General features: G+C 55.6%; 2 protein-coding genes across 7 annotated transcripts in view; one reads left to right on the top strand and one right to left on the bottom strand.

The window, feature by feature from the left end:
* The window catches only part of SLC5A2 (solute carrier family 5 member 2), a 10,732-nt gene extending 7,516 nt beyond the window's left edge, over positions 1-3,216 (bottom strand). For 2 of the 3 annotated variants that reach the window (XM_029057679.2, XM_029057678.1), the window contains exons 1-4: positions 3,074-3,216; positions 2,511-2,582; positions 2,322-2,426; positions 213-377 (exon numbers count right to left, since the gene is read on the bottom strand). In XM_029057679.2, the coding sequence (XP_028913512.1) occupies positions 213-377; positions 2,322-2,426; positions 2,511-2,582; positions 3,074-3,178 (447 nt within the window). In that variant the 5' untranslated portion in view covers positions 3,179-3,216. Of the gene's footprint in view, positions 1-212; positions 378-845; positions 1,170-2,321; positions 2,427-2,510; positions 2,583-3,073 lie in introns of those variants that run through there. The other variant, XM_029057680.1, reaches the window with a different exon arrangement.
* Positions 1,420-22,540, top strand: LOC103166717 (carbonic anhydrase 7-like). Of its 4 annotated transcripts, none has more exons than XM_039910699.1 (9): positions 1,420-1,523; positions 18,125-18,231; positions 18,548-18,574; positions 19,410-19,571; positions 20,105-20,253; positions 20,571-20,660; positions 20,773-20,845; positions 21,178-21,341; positions 22,344-22,540. In XM_039910699.1, the coding sequence occupies exons 1-9, from the start codon at positions 1,444-1,446 to the stop codon at positions 22,509-22,511; spliced, it is 1,020 nt and encodes a 339-aa protein (XP_039766633.1). In that variant the 5' UTR covers positions 1,420-1,443; the 3' UTR covers positions 22,512-22,540. The 4 variants fall into 4 exon arrangements, with proteins under 4 accessions (XP_039766633.1, XP_028913539.2, XP_028913542.2 ...); XM_029057706.2 differs by lacking the exon at positions 22,344-22,540 and adding an exon at positions 21,470-21,692 and having other exon boundaries at positions 1,424-1,523; XM_029057709.2 differs by lacking the exon at positions 22,344-22,540 and adding an exon at positions 21,450-21,653 and having other exon boundaries at positions 1,435-1,523.
* Positions 22,541-22,831: the final 291 nt, after the last annotated feature.

Below are 22,831 nucleotides of genomic sequence, written 5' to 3' on the forward strand. Positions count from 1 at the left end.
GAAAGGGAAAGGAGTCAGCCCCCAGGCGTTCTGCCTCCCGGGCCCCGAGGCTCCCCAAAAAGCCACCGTCCTCTCCACCCTGGACCCAGGAATAGTTCGTGCATCTCGGGCCCCAGACTCAGGCTCTCCGGGGGGGCATCCCGCTCCCCAGCTCCACCGTCCGGCCCTCCCCAGGACCCAGGTGTCCCACCGCCGGCCCCCGGCTAGCGTACGGAGATCTTGGTGAAGATGTAGAGGAAGAGAGAGAGGATGGAGAGGTAGAGACGGATCCTCTTGCCCCCAAAGCGCTTCCGCAGGTACTGGGGCATCGTGATGACGCCGGCTGTCAGGTAGACAGGCACGAAGAGCCAGCCGAGGAGCAGCACCACGAACAGGGCCTGCCGGGGGATCGATCGGTCAATCAGTCGATGGCCTATATTGAGCGCTTACTGCGTACGGAGCAGTATATTAAGCACTTGGGAGAGTACGATTTAACGGAATTAGCAGACACGTTCCCTGCCTAAATAGAGGGGGAGACAGATATTAATATCAGGGAGGGCAGAGCTTCAGATGGGCCCCGGGCAGGGCTGGGCAGGGCCCGGACGGCCTAGCTCTCTGCCTCCCGGGGCCAAGGATCCATGCAGCAGCCCTGGAGCCTTGGGAGATCCAGAGCGTCAAGTAACCAGGTTCTGGGCTGGGCCAGAAGACCCCCTCCCTGCCGTTAGTCCCCTAGCAGCCTGCTTCAGCCCCTGCAGGGGCAGCACAGGGCTGCAGCTCAATCATCAGAGAGCGCTTAATGGCCCACGTCCAGGCCAGAGCTGCCGCTGTGGGGGCCGGAGGGATGAGGGTATGTGGATGGAACCCACCTGGGTGGCATTCTGGCTGGCGTACCGGTGACCCCTAAGCCCCCGAGACCTCCTGACTGGGGCCGATGCCCGGTCGCGGGGCTCTGAGCCCCAAGAAGTGCCCAGGCCTGTAGACCATTCTCAGGGTAGTGCTGGGAATGTCCGGTAGAGTTCATCCCCCCGGGGGTTCCTGCCGATCACTCTCTGGCTTCTGGGTCCCTCAGGCGGGACCTTCTCAGCAGGATCCCTGCCTCACCCCGCTCTCTGACTCCTGAGGCCTCAGGAGAGGGTGGTCCCCTAGTGGTCCCGGCTCAGCCACTTGTCAGCTGTGTGACTTTGGGCAAGTCACTTCTCGGTGCCTCAGTGACCTCCTCTGTAAAATGGGGATTAAGACCGTGAGCCCCACGTGGGACGACCTGATTCCCCTGTGTCTACCCCAGCGCTTTGAACGGTGCTCGGCACATAGTAAGCGCTTAACAAATACCGACATTATTATTAATATTATTATTAGGGCAGTTCGGGAGGAAACTCCCTCGCTCCCCTTGCTCTGGGGAGGGGCAAGGTCTCTGAGGGCCTCTGGAACCCAGGAGTCCTGAGTGCAGACAGCGTTGCCAAGGTGATGGACTGTAACTGTCACAGACGCCCGGGGCCCCCAGGAGGCCCAGAGAGGGGCTCCAGGACGCTCCCCAGAGCGAGGTGGTGAGTGAGGGCCTGGGGGAGGGTGGGGCAGGAGGCAGCGTTGATGGATTTTTCAGAGGCTCCTCACCACCCTGGTCAGATTGGGTCCTCCCAAGCCTAACTGTGTCCATCCCTCTGTCTGGGTAGTCTTGCCGAGTCCTTGTGGCAAGGACTCCAATTGTGAGAGAGCCAGGACCCCTGGGATGGAGATGTTTCCCAGCCTTCAGCTGCTTCACACCCCACAGCTTCTAGTTCAGGATCGATCCTCCTGGTTATAGCTGCAACTCTGTCTTCAGTGAGGGCTACTGGAAGGGAGAGGGGAGGGATCACGGGAGTAGAGGAAGAGAGGGAGAGGGGAAGGAGGGGAAGAGAAAGGAGAGGCAGAGGAGGAGAGGGAGGGAGAAGGAGGGGAAGGAGGAGAAGAGGAAGAGAAGGAGAGGAAAGGGAAGACAAGGGTGGGGGGGGGGGGCGAGGAGGAGAAGAGGAAGAGAGGGGATAAAAGATTGGGAGAAGAAGAGGAAGAGAGGGAGAGTGGGAAGGGGGGAATGGGAGAGGAAGAGGGAGGGAGAGATTGGGGAAAGGGAAAAGGGTCTCTCTCTTTCTCGCTTCCCCTTCCTCCCTCCGACAGCAGGATTCCCCATGTCGGGCTTCTCGGGTTTTAGGGACCCCAAAAGAGACCAGATACAGGATTGTCCTGGGAAGGAGTGGGCGTGTTCCCAAGGCAGGGCCCAGGCCAGGATCCCACCTGCGGTGGGGACCTCTGCCTGGCTCTAGTCCAGGCAGGAGGGATGGAGAGCAGCGGGGGAGGGAGAGACTCACATTCCACTCGAATCCCGCCACGGCCAGCCCGCTCGCCGCCCCGGTGCCTGCCAGACCCACAAAGTGGCCGCTGCCAATGTTGCTGGCGAAAAGAGAGGCCCCAACCTGTAGGGAGAGGAGGGCTGAGTGAGGCCGGAGAGACACCCGCACACCTCCCCCCGCTGCCCTTCCCAAATGGCCGGTACTTACCGGAAACCACCCCATGTTCCTCCCGGCCAAGAAATAGCCACCGACCGTGCCACGGTTCGTGCGGCACATGGACTGGGGAGAGAGAAAGGGACGGTGAGAGGGGGAGGGATGTGGCTGGCTCTGAGGAGGAGAGGCAACGGCAGCTGAGTGGAACCCTGGGATGCATCTTGCTCTGGGGTGGAGCGAGGGCAGCGGAGGAAGGGTTTAATGGGCTAATGCAGTGGAGTTTATACCTCATTAGCGTGTCGAACACATTCCTGAGTCTTGTCATCAGCTGAATATTAACTCAACCCAGGCCTTCTAGATTCTGCCATGCCTCTCTCCAAACCCGCTCCCCTTCGGGAGTCCCAATGTCTCCCCCTGTGCCCCTCGCTCTTCCCACTGGGCACTGCTCCTTTCCCAGACTCCGGGCCCACCGGCTTCACCAGCACCAGCTCTCGCCTCCCTGCTCCCCGCCAGGCCTCCGTCCGCCCCCGCCCTACAACCGGCTGGCCCGCTCGACCAGCCCGCGCTCCCTCCACCCCCGGGCCTGAGCACGAAGGGCAGGACGGGGGGACTCTCACCCAAAGCCCGACCCCGATGACCAGGAGGAAGTAGCCGGCGATGACGGCGATGTCCGCAGGATTGTCGATGACGGACGCGTGAGAGCTTCCCTCTTCCACCTCCATGATGCCCCGACTGGCTCCTCTGCCCCACCCGGGCTTGGGTCCCCCTCTCGGAGGGGCAGAGCTCCACCCTCAGAAGGGTTAATGTTTATCTTGGGGGCACTGAGCCGAAGAGATCTCGTTCAGCTCTCCCCTTGGCCCTTGGACCCGGGCATCTGGGACCCCGAGCTCGGGATTGACTGACCCAGACTTTGTTTCTCCTCCCTCAGACCGGGCAGCCCCGGCTCCAAATACCCTGCTCTCCCCTGCCCACGGCCTCGTGCTCAGAATCAAAGGGAGTGTTTGCCCGTCGGAGGGGCGCCCAGCTCCAGCGAAGGGAGAAACCGCTGACTCGATTTTTGAATCTTCCCAGAGCAGTGGTCCTATTTTGTTCTCCCAACACCCACTGAGGAAGGGGGATGCAGCCATTTCACGGTCCCCATCTTTTCTAATAGCTGAGGAAACAGAGGCACGGAGGGGTTAAGTAGCTTGCCTGAGATCATTCAGCAGGCCAGAGGCAGAACCAGAAGCAGCGTGGCTCCGTGGAAAGAGCCCGGGCTTGGGAGTCAGAGGTCATGGGCTTGAATCCCGGCTCCGCCGCTTGTCAGCTGTGTGACTGTGGGCGAGTCACTTCACTTCTCTGGGCCTCAGTTACCTCATCTGTAAAATGGGGATTAAGACTGTGAGCCCCACGTGGGACCACCTGATGACCCTGTATCTCCCCCAGCGCTTAGAACAGTGCTCTGCCCATAGTAAGCGCTTAACAAATACCAACATTATTATTATGTAAAGCCCATGGTTCCAGAATCCCAGATTTCCACCAGTCCACCCATCAATCAGCCAATCGTGTTTATTGAGCTCTTACTGCGTGTAGACCACTGTATTAAGCACTTGGGAGAGTGCAGTGTAACAATATAACAGACACATTCCCTGCTCACAGTGAACTTAAAGTCTACTGTCAATCAATCAATGGTATTTATTGAGCACTTATAATGATAATAATGTTGGTATTTGTTAAGCGCTTACTATGTGTGTGCCTGAACTAAGCACATGGCCTAGCAGCGTGGCCTAGTAGATGTATCATGGACCTGGGAGTCAGAAGGACCTGGGTTCTAATTCCAGCTCCACCACTTGTCTGCTCTGTGACCTTGGGCAGGCCACTCAACTTCTGCGTGCCTCAGCTCCCTCATCTGTAAAATGGAGATTAAAGGCTATGAGCCCCAAGTGGGACAGGGACTGTGTCCGACCTGATTATCTCGTATCCACCTCAGTACTTAGCACAGTGCCTGGCACATAGTAAGCTCTTGACAAATGCCATTACAAAAAAATAGAGTTGGTAGACATCGCCCCTGCCCAGAAGGAGCTTACTGTCTATAGCGGGAGTCGGATGTTAAAATAAATAGCGAAGAGAGGAAACGAGAAAGTGTAAGAATACGGAGAGTAAGTGCGGTCGGGATTTCGGGTATCAAAGTGCCAAGTTCAAAGGTGACACAGTGGAGAGGGAGGGGAGGGAAAACAAGGGCTTATTAAGGGAAGGGCTTTGGAGGAAATGTGATTTTAGGAGAGCTTTGAAGGTGGGAGAATGGTGGACTGTCAGATATGAAGAGCGAGGGATTTCCATGTCCAAGAGAGGACATGAGCAAGGGGTCGGCAAAGACGTAGGCAAGATCGAGGTTCAGTGAGTAGTTGACCTTGATGCTAGAGGAGCGGTGTCTTCAAGCCCACGGTAAGGAATTTCTGTTTGATGCTGGAACGGATGGAAAACTATTGGAGTTTTTTGAGGAATGAAGAGTTGGGGACAGAACAGTTTTTCCAAAAAATGATCCAGGCAGTGGGATGAAGTATGGACTGGAGAAGGGAGAAACAAGAAGCAGGGAGGTCAGCGGTAGTCGGCCTCACCAGGCCACACTGCCTCCCGTTACAGGATCTCCTCGAGTCGCAGTGCCCAGATGGTTATTTGAGAAGCAGCATGGCCTAGTGGACAGAGCACGGGCCTGGGAGTCAGAGGACCCGGGTTCTAATCCTGCTATGCCACATCTGCTGTGTGACCTCGGGCAAGTCACTTCACTTATCTGGGCCTCAGTTACCTCATCTGTAAAATAGGGATAAGGGTGTGAGCCCCATGTGGGACAGGGACTGTGTCCGACCTGATTAACTTGTATCTTTCCCCAGCACTTAGAACAGTGCTCGGCACACAGTAAGCACTCGGCAAGTACCATATTTATTATTGTTATTATTCATCCGGCCCAAGCGTGTGATGGTGTGCATCCCCCCGGGGAAGGGGGCCAAAACCCACTGACCCGACCGTCCAAGATGGTCAGAGGAGGGTCCCGGGCCCGGGGCTTTGCCTCTGTGGCGGCTGGCTCTGAGGAGGAGCTCCTCGAGATGCTCGGCATCGTCCCAGCGGGTGAACTTCCAACACGGAGCTGTGACTTCAACGGGCTTGATGAGGGGAGTTGCTTCCCAGAGCCAGTTAACGGGGAGCGGTCACCCACCTGGCCACTGGGAATGGCCACGTCTGGGAAGAGGATGGAGCCTCGTGTCCCTCATCCAGGGACAATTGTACACTGTGGAAGGGGAGCAACTGGCATCACCCAATGGCCTGGAACAAAATGGAACAGAAGCAGCAGCCAAGACTGAAAGCACCCCACGTCTTTTTCTTACTGGAAATCAGACCCTCTCCAAAGCTCGGACTGCCGATCCAGGACGTCCAAGGAAAAGCGTAGTAAGACTAGAATGCCCGACACCTCCGAACGAAAACCTGGAAACCAAGCTGGCCACATGCAGACCAATGATTCTTTCTGTTTGTTTGTTTTTATGGTATTTGTTAAATGCTTACTATGTGCCAGGAAGCGTACTAAGTTAGATACAAGCTGATCAGGTGCGATACAATCAATGTCCCATGTGGGACGCACACTCTTATAATCCCTGTTTTACAGATGAGGTATCTGAAGCATAGAGAAGTTAAGTGATTGGCCCAAGGTCATACAGCAGACAAGTGATGGACCCACGTTTAGAACCCAGATCCTTCTGACTCCCAGGCCAGAGTTGCTGCACTCTAATCCAGCAATTTGCTGGTTAGGTTTGTGTGGTCAGATATCTTGAACTGACAGGGAGAGTGACAGATCAAAATGTGACTATTTCACATAGGTCATTATGGCCAAAACCCTAAAACTAAAATACCATCAGTCGTAGTGTCTCCAGGTAGGAAAGGACAGAAAAGCAGATAAGACGATTCCCCTGTTGACTGAGAATCAGAAGAAGGAACCTCTGAGGAAGAGAGAAAATGGAAAGAACAAATACCAGTAATAATGGAAATCAGGCGGAAGGTTCTCTAACGGTTGTATCAGACATTACAGCATCATTTCAATGCTGTCGTGACTGCATTTGGAAATCCAGTAAAGAAGCTTGGAGCTACTGACCCAATAAAGTAACATAAAAACCAGAAGCTATTCGCCTCCAAGAAGACAACTATCATAAAGTCGGGTGCCATTATGATATCCATCGTTTTGGAGGTGTATGGCTTACCATTACTTAAATAACTGGAGTCCCTGGATAACCCGGTGTGGCCTCAATATTTTAATGAATGTCCAGAATATTTAATGAATGCAAAAGGACACCTGGTCTGCCTAGCAGTAAGGAGTAATATCAGTGGGTTTCCATACAGTTCCTCGGAATAACAATATAGTGAGCCAAAAAGAAAACCATGAAATTCTGAAAACAGCTGGGAAGACTAACCCCAGTGCAGTCCAAACTGGGATGGCTCACGGCCTTTTCCACCAGTCTGTGGCTCTCGTTTCCTTTCCAGATTTCCCACTGCCTCCCACTCCCTCACTGACCCCTTGACCCCGTCTCGAAGATTAAGAAACAACACCTGAAGCTCGTGGGGCCCTTGTGCTCACACTCAACATGCCCTTTTGAAGAAATCCTCCGGGAGGTGCTGGGGAACTGGGTGAGGGAAGGAGGGGTGCCAAAGTGCCAGGTGAGAAAGCAGAGATGCCCAGGACTCCAGGCCCCTTGGGAGACCCTCTAGAGGCGACTCAAAAGTAAAGATTCGTTTGCTCCGTCCGTGTCCCAGTGGTCGGTAGAGTCCGCTAGCCTGGAAAACCTAATTAAAGAAATTCAACTGATGAAGAAAATACAATAATAGAGTGGCCCAGGCAATTACTCTCCTTGCACTGAATGATTTAAAGCCAAGAAGGAAAACTCAAAATCCAGAGAAACGTTCGAAAGGAAAAATCGGACAAAGTCACAGTGCACCGGTGATGGGAGATGTGGCAGGACACTGGTGGACAGCAATCTCAACCAATGGGATTGGGAGGAGAGAAAAGCTGGGAAGTAACTGGGCCAGAGCCAGGGAACCTTGGCTCGAGGAAAAGGTGGCCAGTTACGGCACTTGCTGAAGCCAGAACCCGGATACCAGGTGCACATGACTCTCCGTGGACCTCGCCAGGCACAAAACGTCATGTAGTGATGCCGCTCGGAACATTGCATGCCAGTCCACCGACCCTCGAGCTTTCTCCAGGAGCACCCCCCGGATCCCAACCCCTCCACTTAATAAAGAGCCGTCCAGCTCCTCTCCAAGGTCCCTGAAAACATGGGAGCCACTTCCAAGCCGCAGAAATCGGCAGCAGGCTCCTAGGTTAAAGGAAGATGGGTTTTCAAGTGAAAATACTGGACATAAACACTCCCAGGGCCGTGTGTCTTCTGGTCAGGGGGCAGGCCAGCTGAAAACTAGACCATCTGGTATAAAACTGGATGAATGGCCACCATATCTATGGATGAGGGTCAGGGAGCCTGAGGAAGGCCAAGAAGTGGGATGAAATGCTCCAGGCTACAGTGCAGAGACAGCGACCAACTCCCCTCCAGTGGGGCAGATTCTGATGCTTTCTCACCGCAGCTGAGCAATGTGACCATTTGTCCTACGAAACCAAAATTCAGGACTCCAGGGCTGGACCCAAGGGATAATGAAAATCAGAATAACTGAAGCAGAGATAATGAAAATTAGAATAACTGAAGCATCGCTAGCTACTAGTAATGGGAGAGCATGGGGCCCTGAGGTACTACATGAACATTTCAACTCCTGGAGTTATTGTCAGTTGGCTCATGAAAATACTGTGAAAGCCAGAAGATATGGTTGGGGTTTATGACCTCTGGAACCAGCTGTCTTTCACCAAAAAAAAAAATTCTCTACATCAAATCGGTCCCAGAGCGAGCAGGACGGGTTTGCCCACCATCTACATTTCAGTGAGATTTCCCAGATGATGAGAGAAAAGAGAGGTAATACTGTAAAGGGTTATAGGGCTTTACAGATCAGATCAGGTCATTAGGACTGTGATACTTAAACCAACTTTAAGAAAACAAAGGAAATCTAAGTATGAGCTTTACTGATTACAAAAAAAGCTATCACTCTCCTTCCTCATTTCATACTTCCCAGAGATGTGACTTCCTTTAGCAGAGAAGCAATTAACCCCAGCATGGCTTTAAGATCAATTAATCAATCAGTCAATGGTATTTATCGAGCACAGTACGAATATTAGTCCAGTTAGGATAACTGAAGCATCCCTAGCCACTACTAATGGGAAAATATGAGGCCCTGAAATACTACATGAATATTTAAACTCCTGGAGTTATTTTCAGTTGGTTGATGAAGATACTGTGAAAGCCAGAAGAAATGGTTGGAAACAGGACTGTATTCTGTACTAGACTAAGTGGTTGAGAGAGTTCTACACAACAGAACTGATGACACCTGGATCTATGGTCTTCGGGCGTTTGGTATTCACCCCACCCTCAGTCCCACAGCACTTCCGTACATATATCTACATTATATTAATTCTCCCCCTATAGATATAAGCCCACCGTGGGCAGGGAACGTGTCTACCATCTCTGTTGCATTGTACCCTATCAAGCACTTAGTACGGTGCTCTGCACAAAGTGCTCGGTAAATGCCAATGATTGATTGTTAGACACATTCCCTGCCCACAAGGAGCTTACAGTCTAGAAGGGAAGGCAGACCTGAAAATAAATTATGGATATATGCATAAATTCTGGGGTCTGAAAAGGGGTAAATATATATCAAAGGCTGAAAGGGTACAGATTCGGGTGAATAGGCTACACAGAAGGAAGAGCAAGTAGGGGAAAAACGTACTTAGATAAAGATCAAGATAAAATAGGAAGTTATTTTCAAATATTTGTTTTGAATGAACATTTTGAAGCACCCAAGCCAACTTTAGAGCATAACTTCACAAACCACTAATAATGACTAAGGATACTGTGATGAAATGCAAACGGAGTTTAGTATGGAATAAATGGAAGCCAAGGCAAACAGTAACAGGATAGGTTGATCCGCATGACTGACAGGAGACTCCATCATTTTAATCATTATCACGATCAGTCATCTCTGTCGGTATAAAGATCGAATTATTGAAGACAAGGCACCAAAGTTCTTCCCAAGCTGGGAGGGATGAATCGTCCTGCAATTATAGAGAAGCTGAGGCGCAGCTTGGCCTAGTAGAAAAAGCACGGGCCTGGGAGTCAGAGGACCTGGGTTCTAATCCTGGCTCCGCCACTTGCCCGCTGTGTGATCGTGGGCAAGTCACTTAACTTTTCTGTGCTTCAGTGCCTTCATCTACAAAATAGGGATTTAATACTTGCTCTTCCTCCTACTTAGATTGTGTGCCCCACATGCGATCTGATTATCTTGAATCTCATCTAGACTGTAAGCCCGTTGTGAGCAGGGAACATGTCTACCTACTCTATTACTTTGTACTGTCCCAAGTGCTTAGTACAGTGCTCTGCACACAGTAAGTGCTCAATTAATTAATTAATGATAGCATCTGTTAAGCACTTATTATGTGCCGAGCACTGTTCTAAGCCCTGGGGTAGTTACAAGGTAATCGCGCTGTCCCATGTGGGGCTCACAGTCTTTATCCCCATTTTACGCTAGGTAATGAGGCACAAATAAGTCAAGTGACTTGCCCAAAGTCACACAGCTGATCAGTGGCGGAGGTGACATTAGAACCCAAGACCTCTGACTCCCAATTCCGGGCTCTTTCCGCCGTGCCACGCTGCTTCCCTTAAATAATTATTACTGATTGATTATCCCAGCCCTTAGCATATAGAAAGTGCTTGACAAATACCACAGCTATTATCATAAGAAAACATTCTCTGGAGAAAATAGTAGACATGTATCCCAAAGCCAGCGACAAATGGACTTGCCGTGTCAGGTCTACCTCATTTATGTGGTATTATAAAATGGCCTCAGACAAAACTGGCAGCGGCCCACCCAATAGATTGTTAACGACAAAGTTAGATGCCTCAACTAGAAACTGCAATTGAGAAGGTCACTTGGCCCTATGGAGAATGTGGAAGAGGAGTAATAAACATTTATAGTCACGTTTTTTACGAGTACTACTAAAGGATGGCAAATGTGAGCCAGTCTTCTTTCAGGAAGTCATCCAGGTAGTCTGAGTTTCGACATAAGTGGTTCCGGAAATACCGTTGTGAGCCCGGAACAAATTTTCTCAGAGGAACAGTGTGATAAATGTAAGCTCGATGGGGCCAGGGAATGTATCTACCAACTCTGGTGCATTGTACTCTCCTAGGCACTTAATACAGTGCAGTGCACACAGTAAGGACTGAGTAAACACCACTGATTGAATATTGGGGGATGAGTTCCAGAACCAAGGTCAGGCACCCCATTTTTAGTCGGTCAATAGTATTTATTGAGCACTTACTGTATACCGAGTACCCGTTCTAAGCACGAGAGAATACGACAGATCGATATAACAGACACGTTCCCTGTCCATGACAAGCTTACAGTCTAGAGGGGGAGACAGACGTCAATATAAATCACAGCTACATCTTAAGTGCCGTGGGCCTGGGAGGGAGAAAGTCAGGGAGGTGCAGCAGGGAGTTGAAGAAAAGGAAAAAAGGGTTTAGACAGGGAAGGCCTCTTGGAGAAGATGTGCCTGGACGTGGGCCAGGGGTCAGCGGCGAGATAGACAAGATTGAGGTACAGCGAGAGGGTTAGCATTCAAGGAGCAAAGTGTGTGGGCTGGGTGGAAGGAGGAGAGGAGTGAGGTGAAGTAGGAGGGATCAAGGTGATTGACAGCTTTAAAATCAATGATGAGGAGATTTGGTTTGATGCGGAGGTGGATGGGAAACCACTGAAATTTCTGGAGAAATAGAGAAACACGTCCTGAACGTTTCTATAGAAAAATGATCTGCTCATCGGAGTAAAGTATGGACTGGAGTGGGGAGAAACAAGAGGCTGGGAGGTCAGCAAGGAGGCTGATACGGTAGTCAAGGAGGGATAGGATAGGCGATTGGATTAACACGCTAGCCGTTTGGACGGAGAGGAAAGCGTGGACTTTAGCCATGTTGCTAAGGATTATTTTTACCAGAATAATCCAGAATCGTATACTCACTCAGTTCCCCATGAACCGTCTGGCAACTTCAACCTTGAGTCAGAGGGGTTCCACAATAAGGTAACTGACTTTAACTTCAGAGGTAAAATGACTGCGTGACCCCTGCCCGGTGATTCTGCCCGTTCCCGTCCCCCAGACTCTGTCACTCTGTTATCCCGCCTTACGTTTCCTCCCCTTCCCTCGTCGCTTTGCAGCCTTTAAAACCGTTTCTCCAATCCCCCTGCAGTTCCCGAGGGCTCCGCATTCTACCGCCCTACAGGTAGGGCCATAGAAAAGGTGGACGCCGTGAAGCCGAAATCGATGTGTCGGAAAGCCGAGCGCTTGGGGAAAGTAACCGAGATGGCCGTCGCAATTACGACTGACCCATTCATCCGGCGTAACGGTGACAGCCTCCGATTCTAAATTACCGTGCGGATCACCAACGTAGGTTTGGGAGCCCAAGGAAGCGTTGGAAAACAATTTAAATAATGTATCGGGTTAGAATCCCGCAGCGGATCAGCTCCTCGTGGGCAGGGACTGTGGCTGTTTGTTGTTTGTTGTTGTACTCTCCCAAGCGATTAGTACAGTACTTTGCACGGAGTAAGCGTTCAATAAACATGTGTGAATGACTGAACAAACCTCGGCCAGAGAACCAGATACGCTATTGCTTGAACAGTTTTAAAAGAACAGTGACGCCCTGGGAATGGCTGCTGCCTTAGAGAAACATCAAGAATGTTTACAGCCCTTCACAGGTACTTTCTGTGGTTAGTACCGTGCAGTGATGGTAGTTTAGAGGGATGAAACGAATAGGATTGACAGGCTCCTAAGCTGCCCCGATGGTTCCACTTTTCAGATTCATTACACCCTAGCCTCCGTTCCCGGAGTCAGGGAATCTTCCTCAACGATAAATAACCGTAATGACGTCAAGTCTCCGCTCCCACTTCAACTTCTCTTGTTGAGATTCTGCCTAACCAAACATCTGGACCAAGACTCTCCCCTGCCAGGAAGACTTAAAGACTTCCTGGGCCAGAGTGGTGAGGGTAACCCTGGCCGGCTTCTTCTCTAGGGGGTCTCCGATCTTCGGTAGAAGGGAAACCACCATTTCTGTGGGGTTCTGATGAAACTGGCTCGGGCCCACAATGGCCTCCTGGTGACTTCTGCCCTGTTGAGAGGTCGTGTCACGGAGAAATTAGCCCAACACACGGCTGACCCTCAGGGGGAATTCAGTGGGACATGTTTCTTTCTACGGAAACGCTCTGGACATGTCACTCCCCTCCTCAAAAACCTCCAGTGGTTGCCTTTCAACCTTCGCATGAAGCAAAAACTCCTCACTCTCGGCTTCGAGGCTCTCCATCCCCTGGCCCCCTCCTACCTCACCTCCCTTCTCTCTTTCGCCTGCCCATCCCGCATGCTCCACTCCTCTGCCGACCACCTCCTCACCGTCCCCCGTTCTTGCCTGTCCCGCCGACAACCCCTGGGCCACGTCCTCCCGCTGTCCTGGAATGCCCTCCCTCACCTCCACCAAACTCTCTTCCCCTCTTCAAAGCCCTACGGAGAGCTCGCCTCCTCCTGGAAGCCTTCCTAGACTGAGCCCTCCCTTTCCCTCTGCCCCTCCTCCCCTCCCCATTGTCCCTCCTCCCTCCCTCCGCTCTGGGTTCGAATCCCGACTCTGCCACTTGTCAGCTGTGTGACTCTGGGCAAGTCACTTCACTTCTCTGTGCCTCAGTTACCTCATCTGTAAAATGGGGATTAACTGTGAGCCTCACGTGGGACAACCTGATGACCCTGTATCTATCCCAGCGCTTAGAGCAGTGGTCTGTTACCGACTTGTACATTCCAAGTTCTTAGTACAGTGCTCTGCACATAGTAAGCGCTCAATAAATACTATTGAATGAATGAATGCTCTGCACATAGTAAGCGCTTAACAAATACCAACATTATTCCAGCACTTAGAACAGTGCTCTGCGCATAATACGCGCTTAACAAATACCAACATTATTATTATTACCCCTTCCCCTCCCCACAGCACTTGTGTATATTTGTATATGTTATTTATTACTCTCTTTTATTAATGATGTCTATATATCTATGATTCTGTTTATCTATTTTGATGGTATCGATGCCTGTCTACTTGTTCTGTTTCGCTGTCTGTCTCCCCCTTTTAGACTGTGAGCCCGTTGTTGGGCAGGGATTGTCTCTGATGCCGAATTGTACATTCCAAGCGCTTAGTACAGTGTTCTGCACCCAATAAGCCCTCAGCGAATACGACTGAATGAAAGTGGGCCTGAGCGGCCATTAACCATCCCTGTGGTCACTCGGTTCCTCTGGCTTCTCCTGCTCCTAACGAAGCCGTGAACCTTCCTTTCCTTACTTGCTTGCGCGTGTGTGGTGCGGCAGGACACTTCCCACACGCGGACGCTTTTCTGGACAGATTTCTCCTTCCTTCCCACTGTTCTTCAGCTCCTTCTGCTGTCCCTCCGAGTTTTCCAGGAGCCCCACTGGGGTTCCTTGGAAAGAGCACCGCTAAGGGACTCAGGGGACTTGGACCTAGCTCCAGTTCTGCCTGAGGCTGGCTCACGAGGGCAAAGATCACACGTGATTCTACAGTGCACTGCGTCCTTGCCCGCTAACCCTCCGTGGCTCTCTGGGCCCCGGCGGGAACGTGACCGACAGGGATGGCGCCGGGCCGGTCACTAGCACCGTCACCCATTCCTCCACACAGTTCCTCCAGCCTCATAATAATAATTATTATGGTATTTTGCTAAGCGCTTACTATGTGCCAGACACTGTACTAAGTGCTGGGGCGGATACACGCAAATCGGGTTGGACGCAGTCCCGGTCCCGCAGTCTCAAAATCCCCATTGTATAGATGAGGTAAATGAAGCACAGAGAAGTAAAGTGGGTTGACCAAGGTCACCCAGCAGACAAGGGGCGGAGCCAGGATTAGAACCCATGACCTTCTGACTCCCAGGCTCTAGCCACTATGCCAGGCTGCTTCTCAAATGCACTTCAGGACAGAGGCTTAGCCATCGTCCTTCCTGATGGGAAGACCCGAAGACTCCTTCACCAACTAGGCCACCGTTGGGCCATCCTTCCTGCTGCCGTTTCCCAAATTGCCCCGCTAGCTTACCTAATTGGCTCGCCCGGCGTCCAGCAAGCAGCCCACCCCGCTTGCTGGATGCCACAGCTTCACTTGGAGGAGGGACACGTCCCACCCGCTCCCCCCTGCCTGCCCCTTCCTCCCCGAGGCGGGAGGATCCCGGCAGGGGCTGGTCAGTCCGTGATCATGGCCCCAGAGCAGCAGCTCTCAGAGTGGGGGGACCCCAACCGGAAATGCCACCCAGGGGGATAATAATTGATAATAATTAATAATAATTATGGTACTTGTTAAGCACTTACTATGCCAGACACTGTTCTGAACACTGGGGTGGATACAAGTTAATCAGGTTGGATATAGTCCCTGTCCCACATGGGGCTCATATTTTTAATCCCCACCTTACAGATGAGGGAACTGAGGCCCAGAGTAGTCAAGTGACTTGCCCAAGGTCACATAGCAGACAGGTAGGGAAGCAGCGTGGCTCGGTGGAAAGAGCCCGGGCTTGGGAGTCAGAGGTCGTGGGTTCAAATTCCGGCTCTGACACTTGTCAGCTGTGTGACTGTGGGCGAGTCACTTCACTTCTCTGGGCCTCAGTTACCTCATCTGTAGAATGGGGATTAAGACTGTGAGCCTCACGGAGGACAACCTGATGACCCTGTATCTACCCCAGCGCTTGGAACGGTGCTCTGCACATAGTAAGGCTTAACAAATACCAACATTATTATTATTATTATTATTATTAAATAGCAGAGCCAGGATTAGGTCCATCTCCCAGGTCCATGCTCTATCCCCTAAACCATGCTCCTTCTCATCAGACAAGCTGCTTCTTATGGAGATGGAGGCGGTTGTGGAGATGGCAGTGGGAGATTCAGCTTATAAAAATAACAATAATAATAGTTGGGGTATTTGTTAAGCTCTTACTATGTGCCAGGCACTGTGCCAAGCGCTGGGGTGGACGCAAGCAAATCAGGTTGGACACAGTCTCTGTCCCCCGTGGAGCTCGCAATCTCAATCCCCATTTTACAGTTGAGGTAACTGAGGCCAAGAGAAGTCAAGAGACTTGCCCAAGATCACACGGCAGACCCAGGGAGCCGGAATTAGAACCCGTAACTCTCTGACTCCCAGGCCCAGGCTCTATCCACTACGCCATGCCAGTTTGCTCCCCCTTCTTCTTCCGTGCCCACTCTGAGGCCGGCCCAGCCCCAGAAGATTGCGGCTGAGACTTGGCCCGGCTTGTGTTTGAGGAAGAACAGGTCTAATGTCTTCTAGAAGCGTAGAGGAAATGCCATTCCCGGATCAAACCACCGTACCATCCGGCCCAGCCTTCTTTCGGCCTCCAAGGGGGGCAGCGGGATGCCGGGAAGAGGCCTGGGATGGGGCAGGAGGGGCTGCACTCCTCAACGTAGGACGCTCATCCTCCTGCTTGGAGACCTGCCACTGGCACCCCTCATCCATGAATTCTTCCAAACGTTCCAGACCTACTCTCTCCTGCCAATCGAACTTCCTCTGACCGTAAATTCTATATTTTCTACCTGCTATGCAAAGAAGTGTCGTCTCATCTGCTTTCTTGGCTGGGCCTCTCGATTCATTCAATCATATTCCACTTTAATTTGTTGAGATGCACCCACCCTCCTGCTTGGAGACCTGCCACCGGCAGCCCTAATTTTCCCTCTTGTTCCCCGACTGTGAACCTCTCATCCAGGAATTCATCCAGATGCTCTAGAACCTGCTATCTCCTGCCAGGCCAACTTCCCGTGATCACCAATTCCGCATTTTCTACCTGCTGCTCCACGAAGTGTTGTCAGGCTGTGTCCCTCGATTCCCCTTTGATTGAGAATTCTCCGTTCCCTCACAGAGATCACTCCCCGTTCTCCATCTGCTCCTGCCCTGGGGCCATGTTCCAGGTTGACCAGTGCAGGCAACGGATCTGCTCCACCCGTCAGCCGTCTGATCCTGGACCCGGTGGAGCGCCTCGGGGACTCTTCCCTTCCTCCCTCCCGCCCGGCGCCGCCGGGGCCCCAGCGGCCTGCCGGCTTGAAATGTTGGAGGCGGGCCCCCAGCTGCCAGGGAGCCACGACTGCTCACCCGGCTGGACCTCTTATAAGGCCCCAGCTTCGGGGACAACCTCGGAAGAATCCGGCCATCTGAGGGCTCCCACGTCTCCAAGGGCCCTCGGTCCCCCCGGGCCCACCCGAGGAACCTCCCGGCTCCGGCCCCGTCTGCTTGAGCTACCACCGGTCGGACCGCTCCGCTCCGGCCGCCGGCCGGGGACGCCCTCGCCGCTTCTCACCAGCCCAGGGCTCGGGTTTCTGAGAGATGACCTCGGTCTCGCCTAGGTACTGTCCCCGCAGCGGCTCTGAGTCATCTGACCTGGGACACGAACCCAGATTTGCCCCCGGTCCTCCCCCACCGCACTAGGCTCCGGGGTGGCCCTCCGGAGTCTGCTCCCTCGGCAGGCAAGGCTCCTTCGCCCGGCCCCGGTCGCGCCCGACACTCTCCCGGGGGACCCGTCCGCTGCCCTCTGGGCCGGGCTTCCTTAAGCCTGGCAGGAGGAGCCCACCCGGGCCCTGTGGGCCTCCATCAATCAATCTTTCAGGGTATTTACTGAGCGCTGACCGTCTTGCACAGCACTGTACTTGGGACAAAACTATCTAACAGAGTAGGTAGACACAATCCCTGTCTGCAGGGAACTTACAACCTTCAAGAGGAGACAGATGCTAAAACGGGTTAGGGATGGGGAAAATAGTAGAGTATAGGAACGTTTATAACTCCCCTCCACCTCGTCAAAGGTCAGGGCTTTCCCCTTCAAAGGGGAAAGCAAACCTGGAGTGAGTTTTTCCTTTCCATCGGTCTCTCTGTCTTCCTCTCTCCCCACTGGCTCATCCCCGGTCCTTTCCCCTCCCCCTAACCCCCTCTCGCCACCTGCCTAGAGGGCTCCCAAGCCCAGCCCCGAATCTGGAGTGAGCAGCAGAGGGAGGTGGAGCGGGGAGCCAGGACAGGGAGAGAAGAGGATCCTGGATTGTTAGTGCAAAATATTCCTGTCTTGGATCCCGGGCCTCTAGGCCGGGAGTGGAAAGGGATGGTGGGTGGGGGACGGGCCTGGTTTCGGTGGGAAGGCACCGGGTGGGGAGAGCTGGCTAGGCTAGGCAGTGGGGGGCAGGGGGGCTTAGGGGGAAGGCACCCCCTGAGGAGAGCTGTCTAGACAACGGCCGGTCCAGCTCCAGAAACTGCTCTCTCCTGGCTCCGACTGCATCTGCTTCAGCACCCCAGGGGAGTGGGCCTTCAGCACAGGGAAGGACTCCTGGGTTCTAGAAGAGCCAGGCCAGGGATGGGGGAAGGAGAGGGAGGAGGAGGGAGAAGGGAGGAGGAGAAGGAGGGGGAGAAGAAGAGGACAAGGAGGAGGGGGAGGAGGGGGAGGAGGAAGAGGAGGAAGAGGAGGAGAAGAGCTCTACTTTGGGTCTCTAGTCTTCTTCCTCCAGGGGAATTCTCCGCAGGCATGGGACAGACCAGGCTGCTGGGCCTGGTGGCCCTGGGGCTGCTGCTGGGGGCCTCCTGCCAGGCACATCACGAGAGTAAGTCCCCCCCCTCACCAGAATCCAGAGACCAGAAAGTCTCTCCCTTCCTTAGAACCTAGTAGATCGCTCCCTCCTCAAGAACCCAGAAAGTCTCTCCCCTCCTCCCCAGAAACCGGGCAAGGCTCTCCCTTCCCCAGACAGGTCTCTTTCCTAGAATTTGGGCAAGTCACCCTTCCCCAGACCCCAGGAAGTGTCTCCCTTTCCCCATATGCGGGAAGTCTCTTCCTTACACGGGACCCAGGCATCCTGCCCCAGCCATAAGATAACATATTTTCTCTCTCTCTCTCTCTCTCTCTCTCCCCGCAACCCTTAGCTTGGTGTTATGACCTTCCAGGATGTGGTGAGGGGCTCTTCCTTGTCTCCTTTTCCCCTCCCTCCACAGAAACCTGACCTTCCGCCCTTCCAGGACCCCCTCCCCTCTCACAACCCAGAACCTCCACCTCTTCCCTAACAGTTCCCTCCCAAGATCTAGCCGGGACCTTTGACCCTCAAGACCATCTGGTCAGAAAGAAGGGGGCAGAGGGGGGAGGCTTCACCTCCAGGAACCCCTCGGCCCCCTTTCCTCAGGCTTCTCCGCCTCTCCTCTCCCCTAACCTCCCGCCTCCGTCACCACGCTCTCCCCCAGCACCGCCGCCGGGCTCTCCCCGAATACCGCCCCCGGGCTCTCCCCCAGTATCGTCACCACGCTCTCCCCAGACTCTGACGCCACTCTCTCCCCTGACTGCCACCTGGCTCCCCCCTCGGACTCTGTCTCTACACCGTCCGTCGACAACGCCACCGCGCTCTCCCCCGACACAACCACCATGCTCTACCCCAACGCCGCCTCCGGGCTCTCCCCTGCCAGCACGCTCCACCGCCAACGTTCTCCTCCTCTTCATCCCCTCCATCACCGCTGCCGCGCTCCCCCCCGACACCGTTGCCCTGGTCTCCCCCAATTCTGCTACACTCTCCCCCGACTCTGCCCCCACGCTCTCCCCCGAAACACAGCCGCCGCCCTCTCCCCCGATTCTGCCGCCGTGCTCTCCCTCAACAGCGCTGCCAGGCTCTACTCTCCACTTTGCCACCACTCTCCCCCTGCACGGCTCTCATGCTTTCCTCCGACTCCGTCCCCACGCTCTCCCCTTACTCTTCTGTGCCCTCCTCATGCCCTGGCCCTGTGGCGGGCCAACCTCCAGGCCCCAAAACCTGGCCCCGGAAGCACTGCTCGGGGCGGAGACAGTCCCCGGTCGCCCTGTGGGCGGACCGGTCCGTCCCGGCTTCCCACTTCAAAGTCCTGGAGATGTCCGGCTACGAGAATCCGACCCTGCCGATCAAAGTCACCAACGACGGACACTCAGGTGAGGTCGGCAGGTCGAGGCCGGGGAGGCAGACGGGGCGGAGGACGGGGGGGGGGACGGGGCGGGGATCCCCCCACCGGGACCGCCAGCCTCCGGCGACCGCCGCCACGGTCCGTCTTCGTTGGGTCAGGAGCCGGCCTGTGGGCGGGGCTTCAGGGGAACCATCTCACTCTCGGTCGATCCTGTTCGAGGAATCGGGGCGGGGGGCGAAATCCCTTGGAGAAGAGGCAGCCTGGGGAGCCCCGGGAGAGGAGAAGGGGAGGAGAGGGAAGGGCAGGAGGGAGGCGAAGAAGGGGAGCAGACTTCCCGGAAGGAAAGGGGCCATGGTCTCAGGATGGAGAGGGGAGACGTCGCTGCCGCCGGGGAGAAGTTGCGGCTGGACCCTGGAGAATTAAGTCCAGGGCTCTGCACGCGGTAAGTGCCCAATAAATACAATCGATCGATTCACCGATTGATTGATCGGACAGGAGGGCAGTGGCGGGCGGGGGAGGGGGGGCTGACTCCTCTCCCCGTCTTGTGCCCGTGTACTCTAGCGAACGTGAACCTGAGGCCGGGGGCATGGCTGTCGGGCGGAGGGCTCTCGGGGAACTACACCGCCCAGAGCTTCCACCTGCACTGGGGGAAGGGACTGAACTTCCCCGGGGCAGAACACCTGCTGGAAGGGACCCGGGCCTCCATGGAGGTGAGAATTTCAGCCACCTGCCCCCGGGGCCACTGCTCGCCCCGGGGCCCCCGCCTACCAGGGACACCACCGGCCGGGGCCTACTGGAGGTGGGGGTCATTGTGGGAAGGGAATGCGTCTACCAACTCTCTTATATTGTGACGTTGTACTTTCCCAAAGGCTTAGTAGAGTGCTCTGCACACAGTAAGCGCTCAATAAATACCACCGATCGATCGATCATCCCCCCAGGGCTGGGGGCAACGGGGGAGCGGGCACCGGGGGGCTGGAGGCCGGGATTACACTGACCAATGGGACCGGGCCCCTCCCTCCTCCCTCAGCTCCACGTGGTTCACACCAAAGACGGCCTACCCATGAACAAGGCGGTGAAACTGAAAGACGGAGTGGTCGTGCTAGCCTTCATGACCAATGTGAGTGACAGCACCCCTCCCCGCCTCTGCCCCTCCCCCCGCCCCCGCCGCCCCGTCCTTCCTCTCACCCCCGTCCTCCGCACCAGCCTCCGTCCTCCGCCTCCCCCCGCAGGTCTCGGATCCGAGCCCTTCGGAAGCTTCCTGGAACGACTTCACCTCCTTCCTGGGCCTCGTCCCAGAGAAAGGTGAGCGAGTCCGGCGCCTCCGGGGACCCGCCCCACGCCGCCGTCCCATCTCCCTCACGCGACGACAGCCGCCCCCCAGCCCGCCGGCAATCCGTCCCCCGCACCCGGCCACCCGCTGCCCCCAGCACCGCATCCCGCGCGCCCGGCGACCCACCCCCCGCTCCCCCAGGAACCCACCCATCCACCCCCCACCCCCGCCGACCCATCCCCACTCCCGGCAGGCCCGACGCCCCATCATCCCGTCTCCCATACCCAGCGACCCTCCCCGCCCACCCTCTCCCCTACCCCCCAGATCTGCTGCCCTCCAGGCCCCTTCTCTCTCTCGCCCCTAGACAACGAGCAACCGGTCTTCGGCAACTTCTCCCTGAAGGGACTCCTGGGTGCCGTGAAAACCTTACACTACTACTTCTACCAGGGCTCGCTCACGACGCCCCTCTGCCAGGAGGTCGTCTCGTGGATCGTGTTCAGAGAGCCCATCCTCGTCTCCCCAGACGTGGTGAGCTGGGGCGAGGCGGCTGGCTCCGGGGAGGGGTAGGGGCGGCGGCGGCCGAGTACGGACGGAGGGAGGTGGCGGGCTCCGAGGGAGCTCTCCTCTCTCCCGCGGGTCCGGAACTTCACGTCCAGCCTCTTCTACACCACGGCCTCCGAGGGGAGGCGAATGGTCAACAACTTCCGCCCGGCGCAGCCCTTAGGTCGACGCAAGGTCCTGCGGCTGTGAACCCCGTCGATGGGGAGGGAGGGGGAAAGGAGCCCCTCCGGCCTCCGACTCCCTCCTTGACTTCCCTCCCCTTCCCGGAAATAAAGGCCCCTGGAGTTCAGTATAAATAACCGGGTCCCCCGCCGGGGAGGAGCTGGATGGGGCCCCATGAGGGACAGAAACCGTGCCTGCTCCGATTCCATCTACCCCACGGTACCCCAAGCACAGTGCTTGGCATGCGGGAAGCTCTCAAACGCCACCATTACTAGGAGGGAAGAGCACGGCTCTTGGGTCCCAGCAGGGTCGGACACGTGCCAGGTCCTGTCGGGACCCGAGCGGGATGGAGCTCACAGGCCGGGTACGGTTGCCCCTTCAGGAAGGGGAGGGACAGGCCCGGGGCGGCTCTACCCCTCGGGGGGACTCGCCTCCCGGTCCTCCCTCACCGCCGCTCTCCTACAGCAGGGCCCTAACCCCCGCCCCAGCAAGGCCCTGCTCTCCCCATGCCCAGGAAGGTCCACGTGTCACTCCAGCTGGGCCCTGCCCTCCCCCAGCTAGGCCCTGCTCCCCTCTGGCTGGACTCTGCCCTCCCCCAGTGGGGCACAGGGGCCCTACCTTACCCTAGACGGGCCCTACTCCCCTCCGGCAGGCCCCGCTCCCCAGGATGGACCCTGCCCTCCCCCAGCAGAGTCCCTCCCTCAGCGCCCTACCCCACCGCCGGGCTCCCGCTTGGCAGTGTGTTCCAGCCCTGTAGCTTTGTAGGGCAGAGGGGACTTTTTCCAGCCCCTCCTCTCCTCTCTGCAGCCCTGTCCTTGCCTGGAAATTGACTGTCCCGGCCCTGCCGCCGTCCAACTTCTCCTTGCCATGGGACGAGCAACCGAAATGGACTGCCGCATTCAGCCCCCTTCTCCGAGGGAGCTGGGGCCCGGAGGGGTGGACAGGACAGGAAAGAACCAGGGGGGGGGGCGGTAGGAAGCGGGCACAAAAAGAAATAACTGGAACTGCCGTCTCGGTCAAGGCCACGGGGCAGGGGGGATGCGGTGAAGGGGAAATCCCGCGGGGAGAGCCCGGGGAAGGCGGAGGGTAGAGCCCCGGAGGGGGCAAGGGAGCCGGGGCGAGCAGGAGAGAGCAGAGGAAGAGTGGGGGTGGGGGGTGCGGGGAGGGTAGAGGAGAGCCGGGCAGGTCAGGGAGAGCAGAGGGCAGTGGGAGAGCCGGGGACGGCAGGGGGAGAGCAGGGGAGGGTAGAGGAGAGCTGGAGAGGAGGCGGGAGAGCCGGGGAAAGCGTGGGAGAG

Source organism: Ornithorhynchus anatinus, chromosome 2 (assembly GCF_004115215.2).
Source record: "Ornithorhynchus anatinus isolate Pmale09 chromosome 2, mOrnAna1.pri.v4, whole genome shotgun sequence".
NCBI classification, from domain to species: Eukaryota; Metazoa; Chordata; class Mammalia; order Monotremata; family Ornithorhynchidae; genus Ornithorhynchus; species Ornithorhynchus anatinus.

Excerpts from the sequence above, each read along its gene's own strand:
- LOC103166717 (XM_029057706.2), top strand. The coding sequence starts at position 1,444 with ATGGACTGTAACTGTCACAGACGCCCGGGGCCCCCAGGAGGCCCAGAG. Across the intron at positions 18,232-18,547 it reads CTGCCAGGCACATCACGAGA|CTTGGTGTTATGACCTTCCA; the intron begins GTAAGTCCCCCC and ends CGCAACCCTTAG. Across the intron at positions 18,575-19,409 it reads TTATGACCTTCCAGGATGTG|GCCCCAAAACCTGGCCCCGG; the intron begins GTGAGGGGCTCT and ends GCCAACCTCCAG.